Below are 24606 nucleotides of genomic sequence, written 5' to 3'. Positions count from 1 at the left end.
ACACACTCACCATCCCCCGGCTCGGCTTCAGTCCTCAGGCTCTTCGGTGCAGCAGTGCAGGCCGGGTGCGCACTGCGTGACGTCACAGCTAGGAGACACGGCCGCGCACAGGGCCGTGTCTCCTAGCAGTGACGCGGCCGGGCCAGCACAGGGAAGTTAACTGCTGCAGTGCTGGCCCGGCCGATGAAGAAGTAGCGGCGGCCGCTGCTGGGGGAGCGGTACGGGGCCCCCCCTCCCGCCACTGCTATCGGTATGTGCCGCGGCGGCCCGCACATATAATGAGGGCAATCCGGCATTAGACACCCCGCCCGGAGCCGCGGGCCCTCTGGAGGCACGGGGCCCCGGGCGGTCGCCCGGATTGCCCTCATTATAATCCGCCTATGCATGTCATACCTTGTTACTGTGGCTCTGCTCTGTGTGTCTTTAAATTCTTAGTGGGGTTTTTCCTACAATTGTCAGCCTTTGGACTCACTGCATACCCTATCTACTATATAATTGTCTTATCCCGTCTGTCTGTCTGTCTGTCTGTCCAGGAAATCCCGCGTCGCTCATTGGTCCGGCAGCGGCCAATCAGCGCCGCGGGATTTCAGAAAAAAAATGGCGGCCGTTAGCGGCTCATCTGCGGGACGGAGCTCAGCGGCGATGTAGCCGGGAGATGAGCGCCGCGAGGCGACCAATCAGCGAGATTGGCGCCAAATTTAAACAACGCTCTGCTGATTGGTCGCGGTCGCCGGCCTCGACCAATCAGAAGAGCGATGGAGAGCGGGGTTTAAATTTGGCCCCAAAGTCGCTGATTAGTCGCGTCTGACGGCCGCGACCAATCAGCAGAGCGGTGTTTAAATTTGGCGCCAAATTGGATGATTGGTATAGGCCGCCGGCCGCGACCAATCAGCGATTTTGGTGCCAAATTTAAACCCCGCTCTGTATCGCTCTGCTGATTGGTCGCGGTCGGCGGCCGCGACCAATCACAGATATTGCCGCCAAATTTAAACACCGCTTTGCTGATTGGTCGCGGTTGCCTAACGCGACCAATCAGCGATTTGAGCGCCAAATTTAAACGCCGCTCTGCTAATTGCGCCCCGTCGGCCGCATACCTATTCTAGAATACCCGATGCATTCGAATCGGGCCACCATCTAGTCTATATATATAATCGTCTTATCCCGTCTGTCTGTCTGTCTGTCTGTCTGTCCAGGAAATCCAGGAAAATGAGCGCCGCGGGATTTCTGAAAAAAGATGGCGGCCGTTAGTGGCTCATCTGCGGGACGGAGCTCAGCGGCGATGCAGCCGGGAGATGAGCAGCACAAGGCGCTCATCTCCCGACCGCCGGCGCCGCTGACCTCCATGCGGCTAGGGTGTCAAGGGAGGACCGGGGAGCGGCGCTGCGGGGCGGGATACTTCTGCTGCGAGCGCCCGCTCATGTTCCGGGTTCTCGCAGCGGAAGTAGCCGCACAGGCAGCGGCACTCCCCGGTCCTCACCAATACGATTCCGCTCCCCGGTCCTCAGCAATACGATTCGATGATTGGTCGTGATCTCTCGCCTCGACCAATCGCTGATCTTGGACCAAAAGTTAAACACCGCTGTTCTGATTGGTCGCGGCCTCTGCCCGCGACCAATCACCGATTTGGGCGCCACATTTAAACACTGCTGTGATGATTGGTCGCGGACGCTGCCCGCGACCAATCACCGATCTTGCAGACACATTTAAACACCGCTGTGCTGATTGGTCGCGGACGCTATTTAAATGTGGCGCCCAAATCGGTGATTGGTCGCGGGCAGCATACTCACTCAACACTAGTCTCTAATTAACTCAGATGTTGCTTCCAAACACATGACATCATCATATGGGCAGTCCAGAGTTGTTTAAAGGCATAGGAATCTTAGTTTATGTAAACTGTTGACTTTTCAGTAAGTAATAAAAATGCCTTAAAACATTCTCTCTCTCTCTCATTATTCTGGCATTTGGCAAATATTAAAAATTATAGTAATTCTAATTGACCTAAAATGGAAAAGGTTTATTCTGATTTCATGTCAGCTTTTGAAAAAAAAAAAACATGCAGATGTGTCTTTTTATATAGTGTATGTAAAGTTCTGGTTTCAACTGTAAATATTTGAAAACATATATACAAAAATTCATATAAACAGACATATAAATATACACAAACATAGATATACACACACTAGATGGTGGCCCGATTCTAACGCATCGGGTATTCTAGAATAAGTATGCGGCCGACCGGGCGCAATCAGCAGAGCGGTGTTTAAATTTGGCGCCAAAATCGCTGATTGGACGCGGCCGGTGGCCTTGACCAATCAGCAGAGCGTTGTTTAAATTTTGCGCCAATCTCGCAGAGCGGTGTTTAAATTTGGCGCCAATCTCGCTGATTGGTCGCGGCTGGCGACCGCGACCAATCAGCAGAGCGATGTTTAAATTTTGCGCCAAAATCTCTGATTGGTCGCAGCCGGCGGCCTTGACCAATCAGCAGAGCGTTGTTGAAATTTGGCGCCAATCAGCAGAGTGTTGTTTAAATTTGGCGCCAAAATCGCTGATTGGTCGCGGCCGGCGGTCGCGACCAATCAGCAGAGCGTTGTTTAAATCTGGCGCTAATCTCACAGATTGGTCGCGTCTGGCGGCCGCGACCAATCAGCTGAGCGGTGTTTAAATTTGGCACCAATCTCTCTCATTGATTGCGGTCGGCTGGCGGCCGCGACCAATCAGCCGAGTGTTGTTTTCATTTGGTGCCAATCTCGCTGATTGGTCGCGGACGGCCGGCTGCCGCGACCAATCAGCAGAGCGTTGTTTAAATTTGGCGCCAAAATCACTGATTGGTCGCGGCCGGCGGTCGCGACCAATCAGCAGAGCGGGGTTTAAATTTGGCGCCAATACTGCTGATTGGTCGCGGCTGGCAACCGCGAGCAATCAGCAGAGCGGTGTTTAAATTTGGCGCCAATAATGCTGATTGGTCGCGGCTGGCCACCGTGACCAATCAGCAGAGCGGCGTTTACATTTGCCGCCCATATCGCTGATTGGTCGCGGTCGGCCACCGCGACCGATCAGCAGAGCGGGGTTTAAATTTGGCGCCAATAATGCTGATTGGTCGCGGCCAGCCACCGCGACCAATCAGCAGAGCGGGGTTTAAATGTGGCGCCAATAATGCTGATTGGTCGCGGCCGGTGACCGCGACCAATCAGCAGAGCGGCGTTTAAATTTTCCGCCCATATCGCTGATTGGTCGCGGGCGTCGACCGCGACCAATCAGCGTCGTATTAGTGAGGACCGGGGAGCGGCGTTGTCAGTGCGGCTACTTCCGCTACGAGAAGCCAGGAGATGAGCGGCTCCTCGCAGCAGAAGCATCCCGACCGGCGGCGCCACTCCCTGGTCCTCCGTTCACACTTGCCGTCCGGAGATCAGCGGGCCAAGCCGCTGATCTCCCGACATTAGCCGCATGGAGGTGAGTGGCGCCACCTGTCGGGGTACTTGTGCTGCCAGCAGCGGGGAGATGAGCGGCTAGCGCCGGTCATCTCCCTGCTGCATCGTCGCTGACCTCCGTCCGGCAGATGAGCCGCTAACGGCGGCCATCTTTTTCTGAAATCCTGCGTCGCTGATTGGCCGCGGCCGGACCAATCAGCGACGCGGGATTTCCTGGACAGACAGACAGATAGAAAGACAGACAGATGGGATAAGATGATTATATCGGGTATTCTAGAATATGTATGCGGCCGACAGGGCGCAATCAGCAGAGCGGTGTTTAAATTTGGCGCCAAAATCGCTGGTTGGGGAGAGACCGGCAACCGTGACCAATCACCAAACCGGCGTTAAAATTTGGCGGTTATATCGCAGATTGGTCACGGCCGGTGGTCGCGACTAATCAGCAGAGCAGGGTTTAAATTTGGCACCAATAATGCTGATTGGTCGCGTTCAGCGAACGCGACCAATCAGCAGAGCGGGGTTTAAATTTGGCGCCAATAATGCTGATTATTTGCGACCAGTAACCGTGACCAATCAGCTTAGCGTTGTGTTTAAATTTGGCGCCAATATCGGTCGCGGCCGGCCACGGCGACAAATCAGTAAAGCGGTGTTTAAATTTGGCGCCAATAATGCTGATTAGTCGCGGCCGGCAACCGCAACCAATCAGCAGAGCGGTGTTAAAATTTGGCGCCAATATCGCTGCTTGGTCGCGGCCGGACACCGCCACCAATCAGCGAGGCGGTGTTTAAATTTGGCGCCAATATCGCTGATTGGTCACGGCCGGTGGTTGCGACTAATCAGCAGAGCGGGGTTTAAATTTTGCTCCAATACTGCTGATTGGTCGCGGCCAGCGACCGAGACCAATCAGCAGAGCGTTGTTAAAATTTGCCGCCAATATTGCTGATTGGTCATGGCCGGCGACCGCGACTAATCAGCAGAGCGGTGTTTAAATTTGGCGCCAATACTGCTGATTGGTCGCGGCCGCCGACCGCAGCCAATCAGCAGAGCGGGCTTTAAATTTTGCACCAAAATCGCTGATTGATCGCGCACGGCGGTCGCGACCAATCAGCAGAGCGGGTTTTAAATTTGGCGCCAAAATCGCTGATTGGTCGCGCACGGTGGTCGCGACCAATCAGCAGAGCGGGGTTTAAATTTGGCGCCAATAATGCTGATTGGTCGCTGCCGGCGACCGCGACCAATCAGCAGAGCGGGGTTTAAATTTGCCGCCCATATCGCTGATTGTTCGCCGGGGAGCGGCGCTGCCTGTGCGGGTACTTCCGCTGCGAGCAGCTGGGAGATGAGCGGCTGCTCGCAGCAGAAGCATCCCGACCGGCGGCGCCGCTCCTCGGTCCTCCGTTCACACTTGCCGTCGGGAGATCAGAGCGTTGTTTAAATTTGGCGCCAACCTCGCTGATTGGTCGCGGCTGGCGGCCGCGACCAATCAAAAGAGCGTTGTTTAAATTTTTTGCCAATCTCGCTCATTGGTCGCGGTCGGCTGGCATCCGCGACCAATCAGCAGAGCGTTGTTTAAATTTTTTGCCAATCTCGCTGATTGGTCGCGGCCGACTGGCGGCCACGACCAATCAGCAGAGCGTTGCTTAAATTTGGCGCCAATCTCGCTGATTGGTCGCGGCTGGCGTCCGCAACCAATCAGGAGAGCGTTGTTTAAATTTGGCGCCAATCTCGCTGATTGGTCGCGGCTGGAGTCCGCGACCAATCAGAAGAGCGTTGTTTAAATTTGGCGCCAATCTCGCTGATTGTTCGCGGGCTGGCAGCCGCGACCAATCAGCAGAGCGTTGTTTACATTTGGCGCCAATCTCGCTGATTGGTCGCGGTCGGCTGGCGGCCGCAACCAATCAGCAGAGCGTTGTTTAAATTTGGCGGCAATCTCGCTGATTTGTCGCGGCTGCTGTCGGCGACCAATCAGCAGAGCGTTGTTTAAATTTGGCGCCAATCTCGCTGATTGTCGCGGCTGGCAGCCGCGCCCAATCAGCAGAGCATTGTTTAAATTTGGCGCCAATCTCGCTGATTGGTCGCGGCTGGTGTCGGCGACAAATCAGCAGAGCGTTGTTTAAATTTGGCGCCAATCTCGCTGATTGGTCGCGGCTGGCGGCCGCGACCAATCAACAGAGCGTTGTTTAAATTTTTTGCCAATCTCGCTCATTGGTCGCGGTCGGCTGGCATCCGCGACCAATCAGCAGAGCGTTGTTTAAATTTTTTGCCAATCTCGCTGATTGGTCGCGGCCGACTGGCGGCCACGACCAATCAGCAGAGCGTTGCTTAAATTTGGCGCCAATCTCGCTGATTGGTCGCGGCTGGCGTCCGCAACCAATCAGGAGAGCGTTGTTTAAATTTGGCGCCAATCTCGCTGATTGGTCGCGGCTGGAGTCCGCGACCAATCAGAAGAGCGTTGTTTAAATTTGGCGCCAATCTCGCTGATTGTTCGCGGGCTGACAGCCGCGACCAATCAGCAGAGCGTTGTTTACATTTGGCGCCAATCTCGCTGATTGGTCGCGGTCGGCTGGCGGCCGCAACCAATCAGCAGAGCGTTGTTTAAATTTGGCGGCAATCTCGCTGATTTGTCGCGGCTGCTGTCGGCGACCAATCAGCAGAGCGTTGTTTAAATTTGGCGCCAATCTCGCTGATTGTCGCGGCTGGCAGCCGCGCCCAATCAGCAGAGCATTGTTTAAATTTGGCGCCAATCTCGCTGATTGGTCGCGGCTGGTGTCGGCGACAAATCAGCAGAGCATTGTTTAAATTTGGTGCCAATCTCGCTGATTGGTCGCGGCTGGCAACCGCGACCAATCAGCAGAGCGTTGTTTAAATTTGGCGCCAATCTCGCTGATTGGTCGCGGCTGGCAGCCGCGCCCAATCAGCAGAGCGTTGTTTAAATTTGGCGCCAATCTCGCTGATTGGTCGCGGCTGGCAGCCGCGACCAATCAGCAGAGCAGTGTTTAAATGTGTCGGCAAGATCGCTGATTGGTCGCGCGCAGCGTCCACGACCAATCAGCACAGCAGTGTTTAAATGTGGCGCCAAAATCACTGATTGGTCGCGGGCAGCGTCCGCGACCAATCAGCACAGCAGTGTTTAAATGTGGCGCCAAGATCGGTGATTGGTCGCGGCCGCTATTTAAATGTGGCGCCCAAATCGGTGATTGGTCGCGGGCAGCGGCCGCGACCAATCAGCAGAGTGGTGTTTAACTTTAGCGCCAAGATCACTGATTGGTCGCGGGCGGAGAGCGCGACCAATCAGCGAATCGTATTGGTGAGGACCGGGGAGCGGAATCGTATTGGTGAGGACCAGGGAGCGCCGCTGCCTGTGCGGCTACTTCCGCTGCGAGAAGTCGGGAGATGAGCGACTGCTTGCAGCAGAAGTATCCCGACCCGCAGCGCCGCTCCCCAGTCCTCCCTTCCGCATGGAGGTCAGCGGCGCCGGCGGTCGGGGTCCTACTGCTGCTACCGGCCGGGAGATGAGCGACTCGAGCCGGTCATCTCCCAGCTGCATCTCCGTCCCGCACAAGAGCCGCTAACGGCCGCGATCTTCTTTCAGAAATCCCGCGGCGCTGATTGGCCGCTGCCGGACCAATGAGCAACGCGGGATTTCCAGGACAGACAGACAGACAGACAGACAGACAGACGGGATAAGACAATTATATATATAGATATATATAGATCATGGGTGTTTTTACTTTCCCTGGCTTGTCTCCAGTTCAGCACACATACTTCTTTGAAGCTCCTCTCCGGCGGCAGTGCAGGGTGCACTGTGTGATGTCACTGAACATTGTCTAAGGTACTGCTGAAAAAGCCAAGCTCTACGCTCCTCTTCCCAGAAGTCCCATAGACAGTCAATGGAGTAAAACTTCCATTAAATATGGGACTCTGCAGAGCTCAGCTCCTAGGAATCAAGGCCCTATGGATAGGGGACAACTTAATATTTTCAAAATGACCCTTGAAGGTTTTGTGCACATGTAGTATTTTCACAGAGTTTTCGGAGCAAAACGTCAGCAGAATCTACAAGTTATTTTTCGAGGAGTTTTGAGTAGGATTTAGAAAGTTTCCGCTCCAAAAAATTCTATGTGGACAAAGAGTCTTTTTGCTGAGTTATCAGAGCAGAGATTGAGTGGAAACTCAACATTTTTGAGTTTTGAGATTTAGAGGAGGATTTTTAGAGTTTCCACTCCAAAAGCTCAGAATGCACATACCATGAAACTATGTGCATTTTATAGCTCTTTTGTGGCGCTTTTTCAGATTCCGGGAGGAATTTAAAAATAGTTTAAAGGAAAATTGGTTTTCTAAATTGGGCAGCCCTTTATTAAAAAACATTAGCGTTTACAGGAATGGAGATCAGTAATACTTCATTTTATAAAGGATCCAGATAGTTTACAAATTGAATATCTATATCTTTAAGTCCCACGGCTACAATATTGATTGTTGTTTATGGCTCATTTCCCGAATAAAGATTACAGAGATTTTTTTTTTCACACAACGAGCTGTACATTTGGGCAGATAAATAGCTTTGTCAGTTTTTTTTTTAGCCAGCATTGCCCGCATAGCCACGTAATTAGCGCAGAATGTATGTGATAGGATTTTAACCCTTTCTTTGACACCATTGTTAAACTGCTGTCAGTGGAACTTGATGATGAATAGCAGCAAACCACCTGCAATAAGCAGACTCTCAGTCTTAGATACATCCGTGCTAAATCCTGCTTCAAGTCATTGTGAGAGTGTTGAATAATCCCAAGCACCCAATCAGCATCATTCGGGGAGGAGAAATTCAGCTGAAAACACAGATCTTTGAAAGGCAACTGGTGTACAGTATCACAGCAGCACAAACTGAGAGTTAGGCAGCATTTTCCCATCATCCGGGAAACTCAAGTCTTCATATGAAAAGTGCCTGGAAAGAAGATTTTCTGTCATTTGTGTTATTTTTTCTGAATTAATTTGCATTATTTCTCCATTTTTCGATTATTTTATTAACTTTTAGTTCATTCATGTTCCATCCAGACATTATCAGTTGAGTTTTCTATCTATTTTAGACCTCTTCCATATGTATTTTATTCTCATTTGTGTCTTTTTAGTGTATTTTATGTCCCCCCATCTGCATCCTGTTACTTATGTTCTGTTTTAACCATCAATCACTCATTCCCAGTTTTCTGCCCATTTCTTTATTATTATCGACATAGTCAACCCTTTTTGGACTCGCTTTGTGTCCTTCTGACTTTATCGAGCCATAGTCATGGATGACCTGCAGAACATCAATTCCTCGTGGCCAGGTTCTACTTTATCTTCGGACCACTCTTTGCTGAGGTATCTAAATAGCACTGAAGAATATTTAGCACATCTTTGTGGGCCAAAGCGCAGTCGCTTATCATTGCCCATGACTCTAGTTTACGCAGTTATCTTCTTGGTGGGGGTCAGTGGTAACATGCTGGTGTGTCTGGTGATCTTAAAGCATCATAATATGAGGACTCCTACAAACTATTACCTGTTCAGTCTGGCAGTTTCTGACCTCCTGGTCCTTCTTATTGGGATGCCACTTGAAGTCTATGAGATGTGGAGCAACTACCCTTTCCTTTTTGGTCCCTGGGGTTGTTATTTTAAGACAATTCTTTTTGAAACTGTATGCTTTGCCTCTATTCTTAGTGTGACCACCGTCAGTGTGGAGAGATACGTAGCCATTATGCATCCCTTCCAAGCCAAACTGAAGAGCACCCGAAGAAGAGCGCTTAGGATACTCATCACACTTTGGATCTTCTCCATTCTTTTTTCCATTCCCAATACCAGTACTCATGGCATCGAACTGCAGAACTTTCCCAATGGAAGTCTTATTCCTGATTCTGCCACTTGTACTGTGATCCAACCCATGTGGATATACAACTGTATCATCCAGGTCACATCTCTGCTCTTCTTTGTGCTGCCAATGGGAGTCATCAGTGTCCTTTACTGCCTGATGGGCATTAAAGTAAGTTTGATGTCTTTGACAACATAATATTTGTACTTATATGTTATTTTGAGGTTATATACGGCTGTAGATATAGGAACTTCCTGTCTCATAACTTAATAAGCCTTAAAAATGTACACTTTGTACAGTGAAACATCTCAAAAATATCACCTTTTCGAGATGACCACCAAATCTCAGTACCATCATATAATTTGTACATAGGCTATTTCTTTGAGAGGATATTCTGCATACTGGCTATTTCTTTGAGATGACCACTCTGTATCTAGACAAGATCTTCATTACCATAATATAATATGAATACTTTCTACTTCTTTTGAGATGAACATCCCTTTATCTAGAACAGATCTTCAGGACCATCATATGTTGTATACTTGCTATTTTTTTTTTTAAAGAACCATCCCAATTAAAGGACCATCAAATATTAGGAATACTAACTACTTCTTTGAGAACACCATCCATTGATGTAGACAAGATGTTCAGTACCACCATACATTTTGTACATGGGCTATTTCTTTGAGAGGAACACCCCTTTTCATACCAGATCTTCCATACCATTATATATTTTACATACTGGCAAGTTCTTTGAGATGACCACCTCTCCCCTCTTTATCTAGACTAGATCTTCATTACCATCATATATTTTAATTGCTTGTTATTTATTTGAGAGGAAAACCCTTTGATCTAGACCAGATCTTCAGTACTTTCATATATTTTTGTTTACTTGCTATTTCTTTGAGAGAACCATACCTTTATCTAAACTAGATCTTCAGTACCATCATATTTTATGAACACTAGCTGTTTCTTTGAGAAAACAATCCCATGATCTAGACCAGATCTTCAGTACCATAATATATTATGAATACTTTCTATTTCTATGAGAAGAACATCCATTTATCTACACCAGATGTTCAGTACCATCATATATTTTGTAGATGTGCTATTTCTTTGAGATGAACACCCCTTTTCATATTGTAGACCAGATCTTCCATTTCATCCATATTCTGCATACTGGCTATTTCTTTGGGATGACCACCTCTTAACGTAGACTAGATCTTCATTATCATCATATATTTTGAATACTTGCTATTTATTTGAGAGGAACAACCTTTGATCTAGACCAGATCTTTAGTACTCTTATATATTTTGTATACTTGCTATTTCTTTGAGAGGACCATTCCTTGATCTAAACTAGATCTTCAGTACCATCACATGAATACTTTCTACTTCTTTAAGAAGACCATCCCTTCATATAGACCAGATCTTTAGTAGCATAATATATTATGAATGCAGGCTACTTCTTTGAAAGGATAATGCCTTGATCCAGACCAGATCTTAGTACCATCATATACTTTGCATACTAGCTATTCTACAAATGATCACATTAGAGTATAGATGTCAATGAAATTTGGGGCATCAATGGTTTAATTAAATATACATTTTTAGAAAAAGGTAACCACTACTAAGAATGGCAATATCAGTTTGACAACAGCTACCAATGAACTAGGTGAGACATGACTTCACGATACATAAGCATAGCAGGATACCAACTGCTGGGAACTACCATAATTATATCAACAGGAGGAATGGAGAAGGGGGAGACTTTAGTGCAGGTGGCAATGAGTTTATTGGATGCATGAGGTCTATAAATCTCTGTTTTATCCTTAGTGTTTTATTTCAATAAATGATTCATCGCCTGCAGATGGAGCAGGATTAAAATTGTTTTTTTAACTCTTTGTGTAAGCCTTGTGACATCAGCAATCTAATAGACTGGGCTGTCGGAGACTAGAAATATGACTGGCATGTTTTTGATCATACCAATCCTCCATGAAATGGTAATTAAATCCAGCCCTTTGGTCTGTCGAAGTATTGTCACTCATTCGAACAGCGGCCAGGCAGTAGCAATGGATAGACTGATAGTATAAAGCAAAAAAATAATACAATGAGCTCTGCTACATATTCCAAAGATAGGATTATTTAGATGCATTGCAACAATGCTATTCCTGGAGACTATATATATATTCTGGGGGGTTCGGCTCTCTGGTATAAGGTTTTAATATCCACACAGTATATTTCTTGTCTTTCATGAACTTTACAGCTCCAAAAATGAAAACAGTCCTTTCTTCAGCACAGACGATTAACAAAACAATTCTTTCTCTGGGTAAGGAAAAGTACATCAAATGGTCTCACCAACTTGGTATTACAGGCATCTCTCAATTTCCAGGATAGACTGTCAGCAATGAACGGTCTTTCTCATGCTCCAACACAACACGCACACTGCTGAGCTACTCCCAGCTGCCTCTTATTAGGCCTGTAAGACCCGGACAGAAGTATGGGAGCAACCTTTCCCACCAAGACTCTTTTGGTCGTTCCTAAATCCTGGACCCAAAATCCAGCCAAAACAAAAACCACCTCAGAAACACATGTCTGCTATCCTGGACCTTACCTCCTGCTTTCTTGCTATATATATATATATATATATATATATATATATATATATATATATATATACATATATTGTGAGGCAGTGACCGGGACCGTATACGAGGGACGTTATATATCCCCCAGAATGTGTACAGAGACCTATTAAACCTGTTGGAGTGCATGACAGTCACAGACACAGCTGCGGCTGCAATGCTGGAATGAAGGTGAGCATTGATCTGGTCAGACTATCCAGCTAAGGCAGATTAAGTAAAGCTCGGCAGGGCCTTCATTTCTTGGAGGAGGCTGCAGGAAGGCAGTGGGGCGGCCTCCTCCCTCCAACCCGGGTTTTCCAGTGGCTCTTGCCACAGGTCCTTTAAAAACCCTGCACTGAGGATTAGTGTTGTTCAGTGTTGGGACCTGCTAGGAGCTTAGCAGGAAAGCTTGGTGGACCTGTGAGTAGCTGAACCTACGCCTGGGAAGGCTCTGCACCCATCAGGCTCTGAGCGGCCCGGAGTGGCCGTTGCCCCCTGCAACCATTGTTATGGACTTGTGTTAAGCAGGCTACGAACCGGAGGACTTTTCTGTTCACCCGTAGTCTGCTGAATAAAAGCTGCTTGTGTTGGACTTGCTTGGGTCACTGCCTCAGTTACTGCATGGTGTGAACACCGCCGCCTTACAATATATATATTCAAAGCTTTTTATAGTACAGAGCTGTGTAATGTACCTCCTCCTCCTCATCTAACCTCCTGTTGCTAGAGGTGTCTGCAATTTAATGCTCGAGTTAAACTCAGCAAGATGGAAAAACTAGGCATAATGTAACAGGATTCATTCAGCTGATATTTTGCTTTCCGCGGCTGAAGATAACAGAAAACAAATCACATTAGTTGCAGTTTCCTGTTTCCGAATGTTGCACAATCTCCAATCATTTACCGCTGTGTTAATTCAATTCGATGGTGATTGGATTTAATAGCCGTATTTTCATAAAATGTAACAAGTGGGAAATATTGATAAATTGAAGGAAATAGATTCAGGTTTCTTGCAGCACAGAAGGGTTTAGGTGTTTATTAACCATTGCCACCAATAGATTTGCTATAATCTGTCCTGATCACCATATAATATATCCCATTTCAGTAACTGTTTATTACTTGGAGTGAGAGTTTCATTGTATATGTATCTATTAATCTGACCATACACTTTAGATGACTGTTGAACTAACAGCCTCTCCTCAAGACCCTTTCTTCCCATACACATGCTCATTCTGGTCAAGTGTGCATGGGTTCTGAAAAGGGAGTAAACTAATGCCAGTCTCCTCTGATGGCTTATCTCTCTTACCCCTTTCTTACTTGAGCCGTAATAATACGTCCTTGTGTCCTGGGCTGTCCTAATTCTGACAGCTGACACCTGGCACTCAGTGCCAGGAGCGGTGCCCGCACTGCCCCCGGCACTTTAACCACCGAAATGCTGCGATCGGTGCGATCGCAGCATTTAGAGAGCAAGCAAGCCCCTCTGCTCTTGGACGTCATTGTAGGGTCCTGATCATTTTCATGACTGCATCCGGGTCACCAGGCACTAGCAATATAGTTTGATCTTGCGCAGTGCATGATCAAACTATCTTGTGTCTGCAAGGCTGACAGGTCATAACTCATAAGGTATAGAAGTTATCCTGGTATCGCTGTAATCGCACCGACCTGAAGGATAAAGTCGCCTAATCACTTATACCGCACGAGGAACGGCGTTAAAAAATAAATAAAACCAATTCTTCACCTGCTGCTGATTTGTTCATTCTGCCTCCCAAAGATCGCAGTACCGTTCAGCTCACATTTATCCTGTGATCTGCGCTGAGCACTTACACCGGGGTTTCCGTGTAAATCTCTGAAATACATGATTCAGACGGAACCCCCGGTGGAAGATTCCCTGTAATGAGGCAGATGGAGGCACCGTGAACCTGCCTGGCCTGTGATCTCACAGTGTCCGTCTTTTTATTAGGCGTGCATAAAAGTGGCATCAGCCACAGTTTTGTTAACCTCTGAAAAAAAGGACACCGGCACCGCTAAACAGAGGCCAGACGGAGTAGAGAATAAGGCTGGTTTCACACGTCCTGATATTTCCGGAAAAAACAGGACCGGAGATATCCGTGTCCATGTGTCTTTGTGCACCTGTGTGGCATATGTGTGGCAGCCGTGTGCCTCCCGTGTGTTGCATCAGGAGCACATGTACCGGCACCTGGGAATCAGTGTTACAGTAAGCGCTGTTCCCAAGCGCCGGGTGCTGAATGCTGCCCTCATCATTGTCCCCTGCCAGGGCTGTGATCAATGTTGAGAGGGAGTATTCTGCTCCTGCTGTGCCCTGGAGTAAAAATAAGAATAAAATAAAAAAATCCTTATACTCACCTGTCCGAAGATGTACCCCTCTGTAACCCATCTGACTGCTCATGCCGAGAAGTCAGGAAGAATGACTCACTCCAGTGAGCTGGCCCCAGAGCTGCGCTCAGTGAGCAGTGTCCTGTCTCTCACTGAGCTCAGCGCAGCTCTGTCGCTCGTTCGCTGGAGCAAGTCATTCTCCCCTGCTCCTCTGCGTGAGCGGTCCGGTGGATTACTGCGGGGGACATCTTCAGACAAGTGAGTATAAGGATTTTTTTTTTTATTCTTATTTTTACACCAGGATGCAGCGGGAGCATAATACTACTCTCATCATTGTCCCTTGCTCGCGCTGATCGCAGCCCCAGCAGGGGACAATAATAAGGGCAGCATTCAGCACCCGACAATTGGGAACAGCGCTAACTGGACCGCTGATTCCCAGGCGCCGGTATGTGTCACACTGATGACACATGGATGTCTTCCGTGTGTCATCAGTGCAGGACGTTTTGCAGCCTGTGCAGCGCGGAAAAAAACGGACATTTCGACGTGTTTTGCCCATGGACACACGGTCTGTGGAAATACATTTGAATGGGTCTGCGTGTGTATGTGTTTCCGGTACGTGTGGAAACTGCCACCACATGTACCGGACACACTGACATGTGAAAGAGGCCTAATTCTGCTGCCTCATTACAGTGAATGGATCCCTCGGGGGTTTCATTTGAATTACGTCACTCAGAGATTTAAATGGCAACACTGATATCTGTGCTCAGCATAGAGGATAAATGGAAACATTTTACATAACATTTTGGATCACAATAAAAGCTTCAACTCAGTCCACAAAAGAAGCAAGTCACCACTTAAGTCCATCATCTGTTCGCGGAAATATAGGGGGCTTCCACGTTACTAATAGCAAAAAGGCTCTAGAAACGCAAAATGGCCCTTGCCCCTTAAAAGAAATTCATTAAATTCTGTGCTCCCAAATACAAATGCTATCTCCCTTTTAAGCCCCACAGTGTGCCTAAACCGCAGTTAGCGTCCACATGTTTGGCATTTCTGTAGCGATGAGAGGCAGACTCATTTACGGGTGCATGTCTCTGTCTCCAGAAGCGTGAGCTGGGCATAAAGTATTGGTCAATACACAGGACTGTACATTGGTCAATGTACAGGACTACAATGTCCTGGTCACTACAACGGCAGTTTGCAATTTTCAATCAGCAGCATCCACTGCTGCTTGTTTTCGGAAAACAACCATGTAGTTAAAATCCTCACCACACTTGTAGATAAATTTCCAAAGGGTCTGTATTCCAAAGCGTCACTCCTTCCTTCCGAGCCCCGACATGCGCCCAAAACAGTAGTTTTCTCCAACACTTGGGGTATCAGCGTATTCAGGAGAAATTGCACAACAACATTTGGGGTCCAATTTCTCCAGTTACCCTTGTGAAAATAAAAATATTGGGGCTAAAATATAATTTTTGTGGAAAAAAGGTGATTATTTTATTTTTCATGGCTCTACTTGGGGGTTCAAAGTGATCACCACACATCTAGATAAGTTCCATAAGGGGTCTAGCTTCCAAAACGGGGTCACTTCTGGGAGGTTTCCACTGTTTAGGCATATCAGGGGCTCTCCAAACACGACATGTCGTCCGCTAATTATTCAAGCAAATTTTACATTTAAAAAGTCAAATGGCGCTCCTTCCCTTCCGAACCCTGCTGTGTGCCCAAACAGTGTTTTTTCCCCACTTATGGGGCATCGGCTTACTCAGAATAAATTACACAACAAATGGTATAGTGCAGTTTCTTATGTTACCATTATGAAAATGCAAAATTTGGGGCTGAAAAACATTTTTGTGGGAAAAATGTGATAGTTGTATTTTTATGGCTCAATGTTATGAACTTCTGTAAAGCACCTGGGGGCTGAAGGTGCTCACCACACATCTAGATAAGTTCCTTAAGGGTTCTAGTTTTCAAAATAGGGTCATTTGTGGGGGATTTCCACTGTTTAGGCACATCAGGGGCTCGCCAAACGCAACACGGCATCCGCTATTTATTCAAGCAATAAATAGAGATGTTTATACTTTATGTGGTCGTATGCGACCACCAGGTGGTTATAATGTAAATTGCAGCCAGTCGAGAGTTTTACTAGCATGTTGTCATAATGTATTACATTCGCATTGTGAAAAAATTATAGTCATCAACAAAATTTTAGTAAGGATGGACATACTTTCCCACAGTACCCAACATTTTAATAATAAAGGCGATATCTTCTATTTGGGCTGTATCCAAATTTGTGTTGCCACTAAATGTCCAAGCTGTTACCACTGCCATACTGTTGTAGCTAAACTCAAGTTTGGTCTTGAAGATATGTGTCTTTTGTAAAACAGATAAATCTGTTATCTTTTTTTTAGGGATTTAACACTTTTGCAAGGCACTTTACTTCCCCGACATTGTGAAAGTTTAATTTTTTGGATCAATACCCTGTTAAATATGTAAGAAATTACACATTTAAAATATTTTAAAAAAGAGCCTGTCAGAGCACAATGACTGTTCAATCCATGCACAGGTACTTGGTGCACCCTTGACATGGCGAAACAGTTCAATTCATCTTTTTTTCTGTCTTTCTCTTCTTCCTTGAGCCAGAGCTGTCAATCAAGGAAGAAGAGAAAGATGGAAAACCAGAGCCAGAGAAGGACAGAAATAGATGGAAAACAAATAGGTGGAGGTTCACTCTAATGTTTCAACGCACCAAGGGCGCGCCAAGCGATTGTGCTTTGTTTGAACAGTCTTTGTGTGCTTACAGTCTCTTTTTAAACTTAATGATGTTCTGCTGTCTGAAATAAATAGCTATTCCCCCAGTAAATCAGCTCACACAGAAACACTGAGAAGGTAGACAGAATGGTTTCAGACCGCTGATAGCCAGAGAAGCCTTTTCAGAGCAGACGGCTCTTAATAAGCCGAGGTCATTTGGTGAATGGTTGATTGTGTAACAGTCATTTCGCTGACTTTAATGAGAACACTGGCAGCCTCCAGGGCTGTGAACCTGTTGTCTCTGATAAAAGCAGTAAATGCAGGAATTAACTCTTAGTTTGCTCAATTCTATAGCCCACAGTTACATCACCTTTGATTACCCTTCCTGACAGCCAATAGTGCCACTTATGGGACCCGCAATGGCGCCCATGAGTCGGGGCAGGGCCTGTACCAGCACCGGCATCGCACTTTCAACTGCATCCAATACAGTTGAAAGCAATGGTGCAACAGTGAACCGTCAGCTCTGATTCTCATTGCGGCTCAGCGCAGTGGGCGAAATGATGTCACTACAGCGCGCCTGCTCTGCAGAGCTGCACAGAGCTTTCATAACATGCTACGGAGACCGGAGCGGCGGGGGTATGAGGAGAGATGAGAATTTTTTTTAAATCAATAGGGGCCAGTATACTGTTTGGAGTGCTGTGTGGGGGCCATTATATTATTTGGGAGGCTATCTAGGGGACCATTATACTGTTTGCAGGGCTATGTGTGGGATATTGGAGGGCTGTATGGAGGCCAGTTATACTGTTCGGAGGGCTACATGGAGGCAATTATACTATTTGCAGGGCTATGTGGGGAACAGAATACTGTATGGAGGGCTGTGTGGGGGCCACTATAAAGTTTGCAAGGCTATGTCGGGGATATTGTAAGGCTATGTGAGAGTCATTATACTGCTTGGAGGGCTATGTGGGGGCCATTATACTATTTGCAGGGCTATGTGGGGACCATTATGCTATTTGGAGGGCAATGTGGGGCCATTATATTGTGTGCAGGCCACTATACAATGTGTAGGGTTGTGTTGGGGCCATCATACTGTGTATAAGATTGTGCAGGGGCCATCATACTGTATGGAGGGGTGTAAGGCCATCATACTGTATGGAGGGCTATGTGGAGGCCATTATACAGTTTGCAAGGCTATGTGGGTGATATTGTAGGGCTATGTGGGAGCCATTATACTGTTTGGAGGGCTATGTGGGGGCCATTATATGATTTGGAGGGCAATGTGGGGCCATTATAAGTAGATTTCATGGACTGCATCTTTTCAATATTTATCATTGCAATTACTTAATCTTACTGAGTACAGTCTTATTAAATTATTAAGGGCCTAATCTAATTAAAATGAGGGGCTCAATAGTATTATTTATTTTTAGAAGGGTAGCCTGACAATAACTTTATTACAAGAATTCCTGCTTCTAACATTCTCAGTGATCAACTGTAATCTGTGGTGGAAGCTGGTAACAAGTATTTATTTTCCCTGCAGTGCCTCCGCAGGAGAAATGGAGCATTACACACTTTAGGTCCTCCAAAGCAAAAGATTATCTTTGTGGGTGCTTTAGTCTTTTTTTCTGCATTTTAAGGCATTATTATTATTTTATTATATGCAATGTATATCATATACCGTGAAAACTACAGAAAATATTGAATTTTATCTACTTTTGCATGAACGGTTCATTCGCAATTTTTTTTTGTTGGATTTCAATATATTGGAGTCTGGACTCATATTTTACTTGTCAAAAGAGTGGCTTCTTTATTTTGCTGTATGACAGAATGCTTGCATTTGTGAAACATTGTAAAAATAAAATTGTAAGTCAGCTGTTTCAAGGATTTTATATTTCATCACTTTGTCTTCTTCAGCTCAGGGGCGATCATTCACTGGGAGCTGACAAAATGTCTGTTAACATCCAGAGACCATCACGGAAATCGGTCACAAAGATGCTGTGTAAGTATGAAGTGACATTTACTGTTGTGCGGTGGGGTCAATGGAGACTAAAGGAAATTGTTGTCTTCGGAAACCAACAAAAGAAAATGTTCCATTTACAAACAATATTTATTTGTGATGATATTAATCATTCAATAAAGGTTGTCTTTTTTTGCCCTAATTTCTCTGGCCCCGAGGGAAAAAAAAATTCCGTGAAATGACACCCCTAATACAATGCCCACATTTAAGTAGCATTAAAATCACAAGAAAGTAGCTCATTGGGAATTAGTTTCCATAACGGGTCAAAAATGGTGGCACATTAATGATATACATCCCATTCTAATATTTCCTATGTGAACACATCCTTTATATAGTAGAATCACTCATCACTAGTCACCAGATTTTACATAACAAACTGCTTATATTATTAATTAGATCTCTTTGACCTATTGAGACTGGTGTACTCACTGTGAAAATCCATTTCAGAACGAATGAATAATCATTTTTGAAAGTCTGAACTCAATATCTTCCCTCCTAGCCTGATTGACAGTTCCTCAGTGTCCCTCCTTCCTGCTGAAATCACACACTGCTGAATACAAGCCGCAGCGGTCAGCCAGATAATGAATATATTCTTGGACTCATTAGATCTTTAGCTGGATAATTAAAATGCTTTTCTTAATATCAGAATTATACACCCGTTGTAACATGGATTTGCAGAGTAATTACACCAGCATCATCAGGTCTGAGAGATCTATTGAAGAATGTATGCAGTTGATATTGCAAAATGTGTCGACAGATTCACTTGAAATGATGTAATGAAGTGTCAAATAATATTACCATAAAATGCTGTCATATAGTGCCACTCAGTGAATACATAACAGTGCTATATAATGCAAAAATAACAATGCTATACAGGTCCAGGACTTAAAGGGGTTGTCCGAGATTTTAATAATTATGGCCTATCCTTAGGATAAGCCATCAATGTCTGATCGGTGGGGGTATTTGACAAAATAGTGACCGCGGCTGGATACTGCACATCCGCCCCCTATTAATTTGAATAGGGGACGGATGTGCAGTACCTGGCTGCGGCCACTGTGCAGTGCACCTCTGTAACTGAGCAGTTCCATATGCCGCCAACACTGGGAACAGCTGATCAGTAGGGCTGTCGAGTGTTGCACCCCCACCGATCAGACATTGATGACCCAGCCTAAGGTTAAAATCCCGGACTACCCCTCTAAAGAAATTACCACTTTTGCCCATCATATAATCCAGTTACTATTTTACCACTTCTCATATGCAACTCAATAAAATAAAAATATGATTGATTTGCTTTCTATCAGTTGTAATATCTCCAGCTGATAACTGGTTCTTTATTAATAGACAAAGCAAGGAGAGATGTAATATAACCAAGTCATATATTGTTATAATAAAAATATTCTAATAATGTACCAGGATGGCTATATACTTCCCTGCCTGGGGCAAAAGATAATCTTCTGCTCTCAGTGTGAATGTCTATGTGTAACATTCCGGAACAATCAGATATTAAGCTGAATCCTCCTCTTCTTTATATACTAATATCAGTCTTTTTTTGATAGTTGTCTTAGTCACGGTCTTTGGCATCTGCTGGGCTCCCTTCCACGTGGATCGACTTTTTTTTAGTTTTGTCGTGAACTGGACTGAACCTCTCGCCGATGTGTTTAACCTCATTCATGTTGTTTCTGGTAAGTTTCATCACATACATTTTAATCTAATTTATGAAAAAGTAAATTTGCATCGTTTGTATACATGATGTCATATGGTAATTGGAATCAGCTCACTTTGAATAACTTCCATTAATCATCGGCTTTGACTTGGGTTGCCCGTATTCTTGATTAGAGAATCAAGAGACGGGACAAAATTTGGGGTAAAGGCAAAATATGAATGTGAGAGTTATGACTGACCCCTTCCAGTCGCAAGGGGATGAACAAACCAGGGGAGATGTTAAACCTACACACCACAGGTTCCTATATAGACTAGGAAAATCCCTAACTTGACCCTGATTTGTTCCTGCCTGACTGCGGAGGTTGGCACCCTAAAATTATGCAATGGTGCCCCCACTCAATGGTGGCTGACCTTGAGTATCCTTAACTGCACCCTCAACTATACACAGAATGTAACCCACAACAACCACAACTTAATGTAGTGCGCACAGACAGAGGGTGAGTCATAGGGATAAGGACGTGTTCACACAGTCATACATGAAAGACGGAAGAAGAAGAAAGGAAAAAAGACCTTTGGTATACGTGAAAACCCCCAGACCTTAAATGTAACAAAATGGGAAAAGTGCTGGGAAGGGGAACACACAAACAAACCACAAGAGAAGAAATATCAGCAAGATAATCCTTTACTGGGGAGCTGGGACTCCAAACTTTAGTCTAGGAGAGACAAGTTTGATAGTGTAGGCTACCATCTACAATTAGGTACACCTTGTCTTTGCAGATAGGCACACACTAGTTGGCCAACTTAAAACTAAGTAAGTCTAGTTAATCAGTATAGTCTATATCAGTGTTTCCCAAACCCCATCCTCACGGCCCCCCACGGGTCATGTTTTCAGGATCTCCTTAGTATTACACAGGTGATTGAAGTATCATCAAGGCATCAGGAATTCTCTCACCTGTACAATACTAAGGAGATCCTGAAAACATGACCTCTGGGGGTCCGTGAGGATGGGGTTTGGGAAACACTGGTCTATATGGTAGTAATGCAGTTCAAAATTACTAGATTCAATGCTCACATATGGTTTAGCTCACTCCGTTTGCAGCTGTAGTTCTTTATTTTAACCCTTATGAGTAGAGGTCACATGACAAGATGCCCAGACACAAAAGATTGTTGATATATCATGGCAGCCCCAAAGCAAGCATCAATCAACCCAGAGGCAGTTTTTTAATATAATCATATTTTTCCATGTGTCTACAGTGTGTTCACTATGACTTATCCTTAAAGAGGGGGTCCAGGTTTGGGATGAAAGTCTGAAGGCACTCTACGTGACCACAGGCTTCTGAATCCTGATAGCATGCGGTGCTCACGCTGTCAGGATTCTCCAGTATTGCCAGTGAGAGCCAGTGGTCACATGACCGAATATAAGTGATTTGCATACTTGTGGTCATGTGACAACAAGACTTGCTCGTCCTTCGTCCCCTTCCAAAAAAAGTGCACTAAGAGAGCACAAGCACATCTAGTAGGAATGCGAGTAGAAGTATGAAAATGACATACATAGGGTCATGTGACCGCTGCTTACATCAGCAATACCGTAGAATCCTGACAGCATATGCACCACACACTGTAAGGATACAGAAGTCTGCACTCACATAGAGTGACAGCAGACTTTCATCGCAAGCCTGGACAATCCCTTTAAGGATAATTCATAGTGAACACACTATAGAATCTTGCTTGGGATAAAATTCTGCAGTCTCTCCATATAATTACAGACTTCTGTATCCTGACAGTGTCTGTTGCGCATGCAGTCAGGATTCTCCAGTGTTGCTGGTGAGAACGTGAGGTCACATGCATGTATTTTATTTGCATACTTACGACCACATGTCAAGGAGATGTGCTCATCTTCTCTCCATAGAAGTGCACTGAGAGAGGACGAGCATATCTAGTCAGCATGTGAGCAGAAGTATGAAAATACTCTCAATGTTAAAATTAACATATCCTTAAAATTGTAGACCGTTCATGTCTTTGTCAGTGGGTAAATTTAAAAAAACAGCAAGGGATCAAATACTTGTTTCCCCCACTGTACATGCAGCCACATGATCGCCTGCTCACACTGGCAATGCCGGAGAATCTTGACAGTGTGCCATGTGCACACTGTAAGGATTAAAAAGTCTGTAGTCACATAGAGTGACTGAAAACTTTTATTCCATGCCTGGACAACCCTTTTAAGCCCCAGTAACCATGTAGACCCAGACTGTTTGGCATGTTGGAATCTGAACACCAAGGAGGACCCACTTTTTGTCCTTTATTACGATAAAATACTCCCCTCACTCGACCCTGGGTGTCCTCCTTCAATTCCCACAGCTCTGTTCGCTTTTTCTTCCCACAGGTGAACGTCCCCCAGGGTATCCTATAGGTACAATTCTTCTGTTCCTATAGGTAAATTCATCCACATTTCTAATTGTTTATAGATACATCAGTTTTTTCCGTGTTTTTCATATTATTGTACAGTTTCCAAAGTCACTGCACTGTAACTACATTTAATCTATTCTCTAACATATGCGGATATTGCTTGCAGATTTTTGGCTGCTGCACAGAATGGTTCAGATGCGTTAAACCCTCTGGCGTCTTGATATGGAGCGTGTCTTGATTAAATGTCTGAGATCTGATGAAAAGCCAGACATTCTTTGTAAAAAAAAATCTTTTGACACCTGCTAAATGTTAGCCTCCAGTGATGCAAAGAATAGGAAGGGAGAGGAACTGGATGCAGATCATCTCAAAACTGGCAAAAATTACCACCTTGTCCTTTATCTGTGCCCTCTAGGAGAACAGGGTTTTGGCAGTGAACACTACCTGTTTTGGGATAGAGAAGGATTCCGCATTTGTTGCTGGTGCTGACTCCGCACCTGTTCTCTGAGGTTGGCGTTCCAAACAGAAAGCCAAAATTGTCCTAGAGCAGAGTCACATTATGTAACTATTTAGGTACAGAAGAACATACTTAACCTCAAATATGCTACATTGTATCATAAATGTGTATGATTGTCTATGTGGCATCTAGCTTCAATCCCAATTTCAAAAAAGTTTGGACACTGTGTAAAATTTAAAGAAAGCAAGAATGCAATGGTTTGTAAATCTCTTATAGCCATATTTTATTCAAAACAGAACATTGATCACAGATCAGAAGGTGAACGTTAGATTTTTTCAAATGAAATGGAAAAACATCCAACTAATTTAGAAATTGATGGCCAACGCACCTCAAAAAGGTTGGGTCAGGGCCAAGTCTACCATTGTGTAGCATCTACTCTTCTTTTTACAACAGTCTGTGAACGTCTGGGAAGTGAGACAACTGCTGGAGATGTGGGAGAGGAATGTTGTCCCATTCTTGACTGATGTAAGATTCTCTCTGCTCCGCAGTCGGGGATTTTTCATTCCATAATGAGCCAAATGTTTTCTATTGGTGAACAGTCTGGACTGCAGGCGGACAATTCTTCACCAGAACTCTTCTTCTGAGGAGCCAAGCTGTTGTGATGGATGCAGTATGTGGTTTATTGTTGTCTTGCTGAAATATGCGAGGCCTTCACTGAAACAGACATTGTCTGGATGGAATACATGTTGTTCTAAAACCTCTATATAATGCATTGATGGCGCCTTTTAAGATGTGTGAGCTGCCCATGTCATAGGCACTAATGCAGAGCCATACCATCAGAGATGAAGGCTGAGAAATGTGCTAATAACAAGCTAGATGGTCCCTCTCGTCTTGAGTCCACAGGACACGGCGTGCGTGGATTCCATAAGGAATTTCAGATTTTGATTCATCTGACCTCAGAACAGTTTTCCATTTTGCCTCAGTCCATTTTAAATAAGCTCTGGCCCAGAGAACAGGACACCATTTCTGGATTGTTTAGATTTATGGCTTCTTCTTCGCATGATGGACCTTTCACTTGCATTTGTGGATTGCACAGCGAGGTGTGTACACAGACAATG

At 45.3% G+C, this 24606-nt stretch overlaps 1 protein-coding gene across 4 annotated transcripts in view; it reads left to right on the top strand.

Annotated features, from left to right (window-relative positions):
• The first annotated feature begins 8269 nt into the window (after positions 1-8269).
• Positions 8270-24606, top strand: part of NMUR2 (neuromedin U receptor 2) — a 34795-nt gene continuing 18458 nt past the window's right edge. For 2 of the 4 annotated variants that reach the window (XR_012250854.1, XM_073649297.1), the window contains exons 1-3: positions 8270-9429; positions 18864-18948; positions 20523-20648. Coding sequence is in view for 3 of the 4 variants with exons in the window: in XM_073649297.1 (XP_073505398.1) it covers positions 8704-9429; positions 18864-18948; positions 20523-20648 (937 nt within the window). In the remaining variant the exon portion in view is untranslated. Of the gene's footprint in view, positions 9430-18863; positions 18949-20522; positions 20649-23011; positions 23062-24606 lie in introns of all 4 variants that reach the window. The other 2 variants (XM_073649299.1, XM_073649298.1) reach the window with 2 other exon arrangements.

This window comes from Phyllobates terribilis, unplaced genomic scaffold, assembly GCF_046119375.1.
Source record: "Phyllobates terribilis strain yellow unplaced genomic scaffold, ASM4611937v1 Scaffold_10__3_contigs__length_209671492, whole genome shotgun sequence".
In the NCBI taxonomy this organism is placed as follows: domain Eukaryota; kingdom Metazoa; phylum Chordata; class Amphibia; order Anura; family Dendrobatidae; genus Phyllobates; species Phyllobates terribilis.
This window is presented reverse-complemented; position numbering and strand designations above follow the sequence as displayed.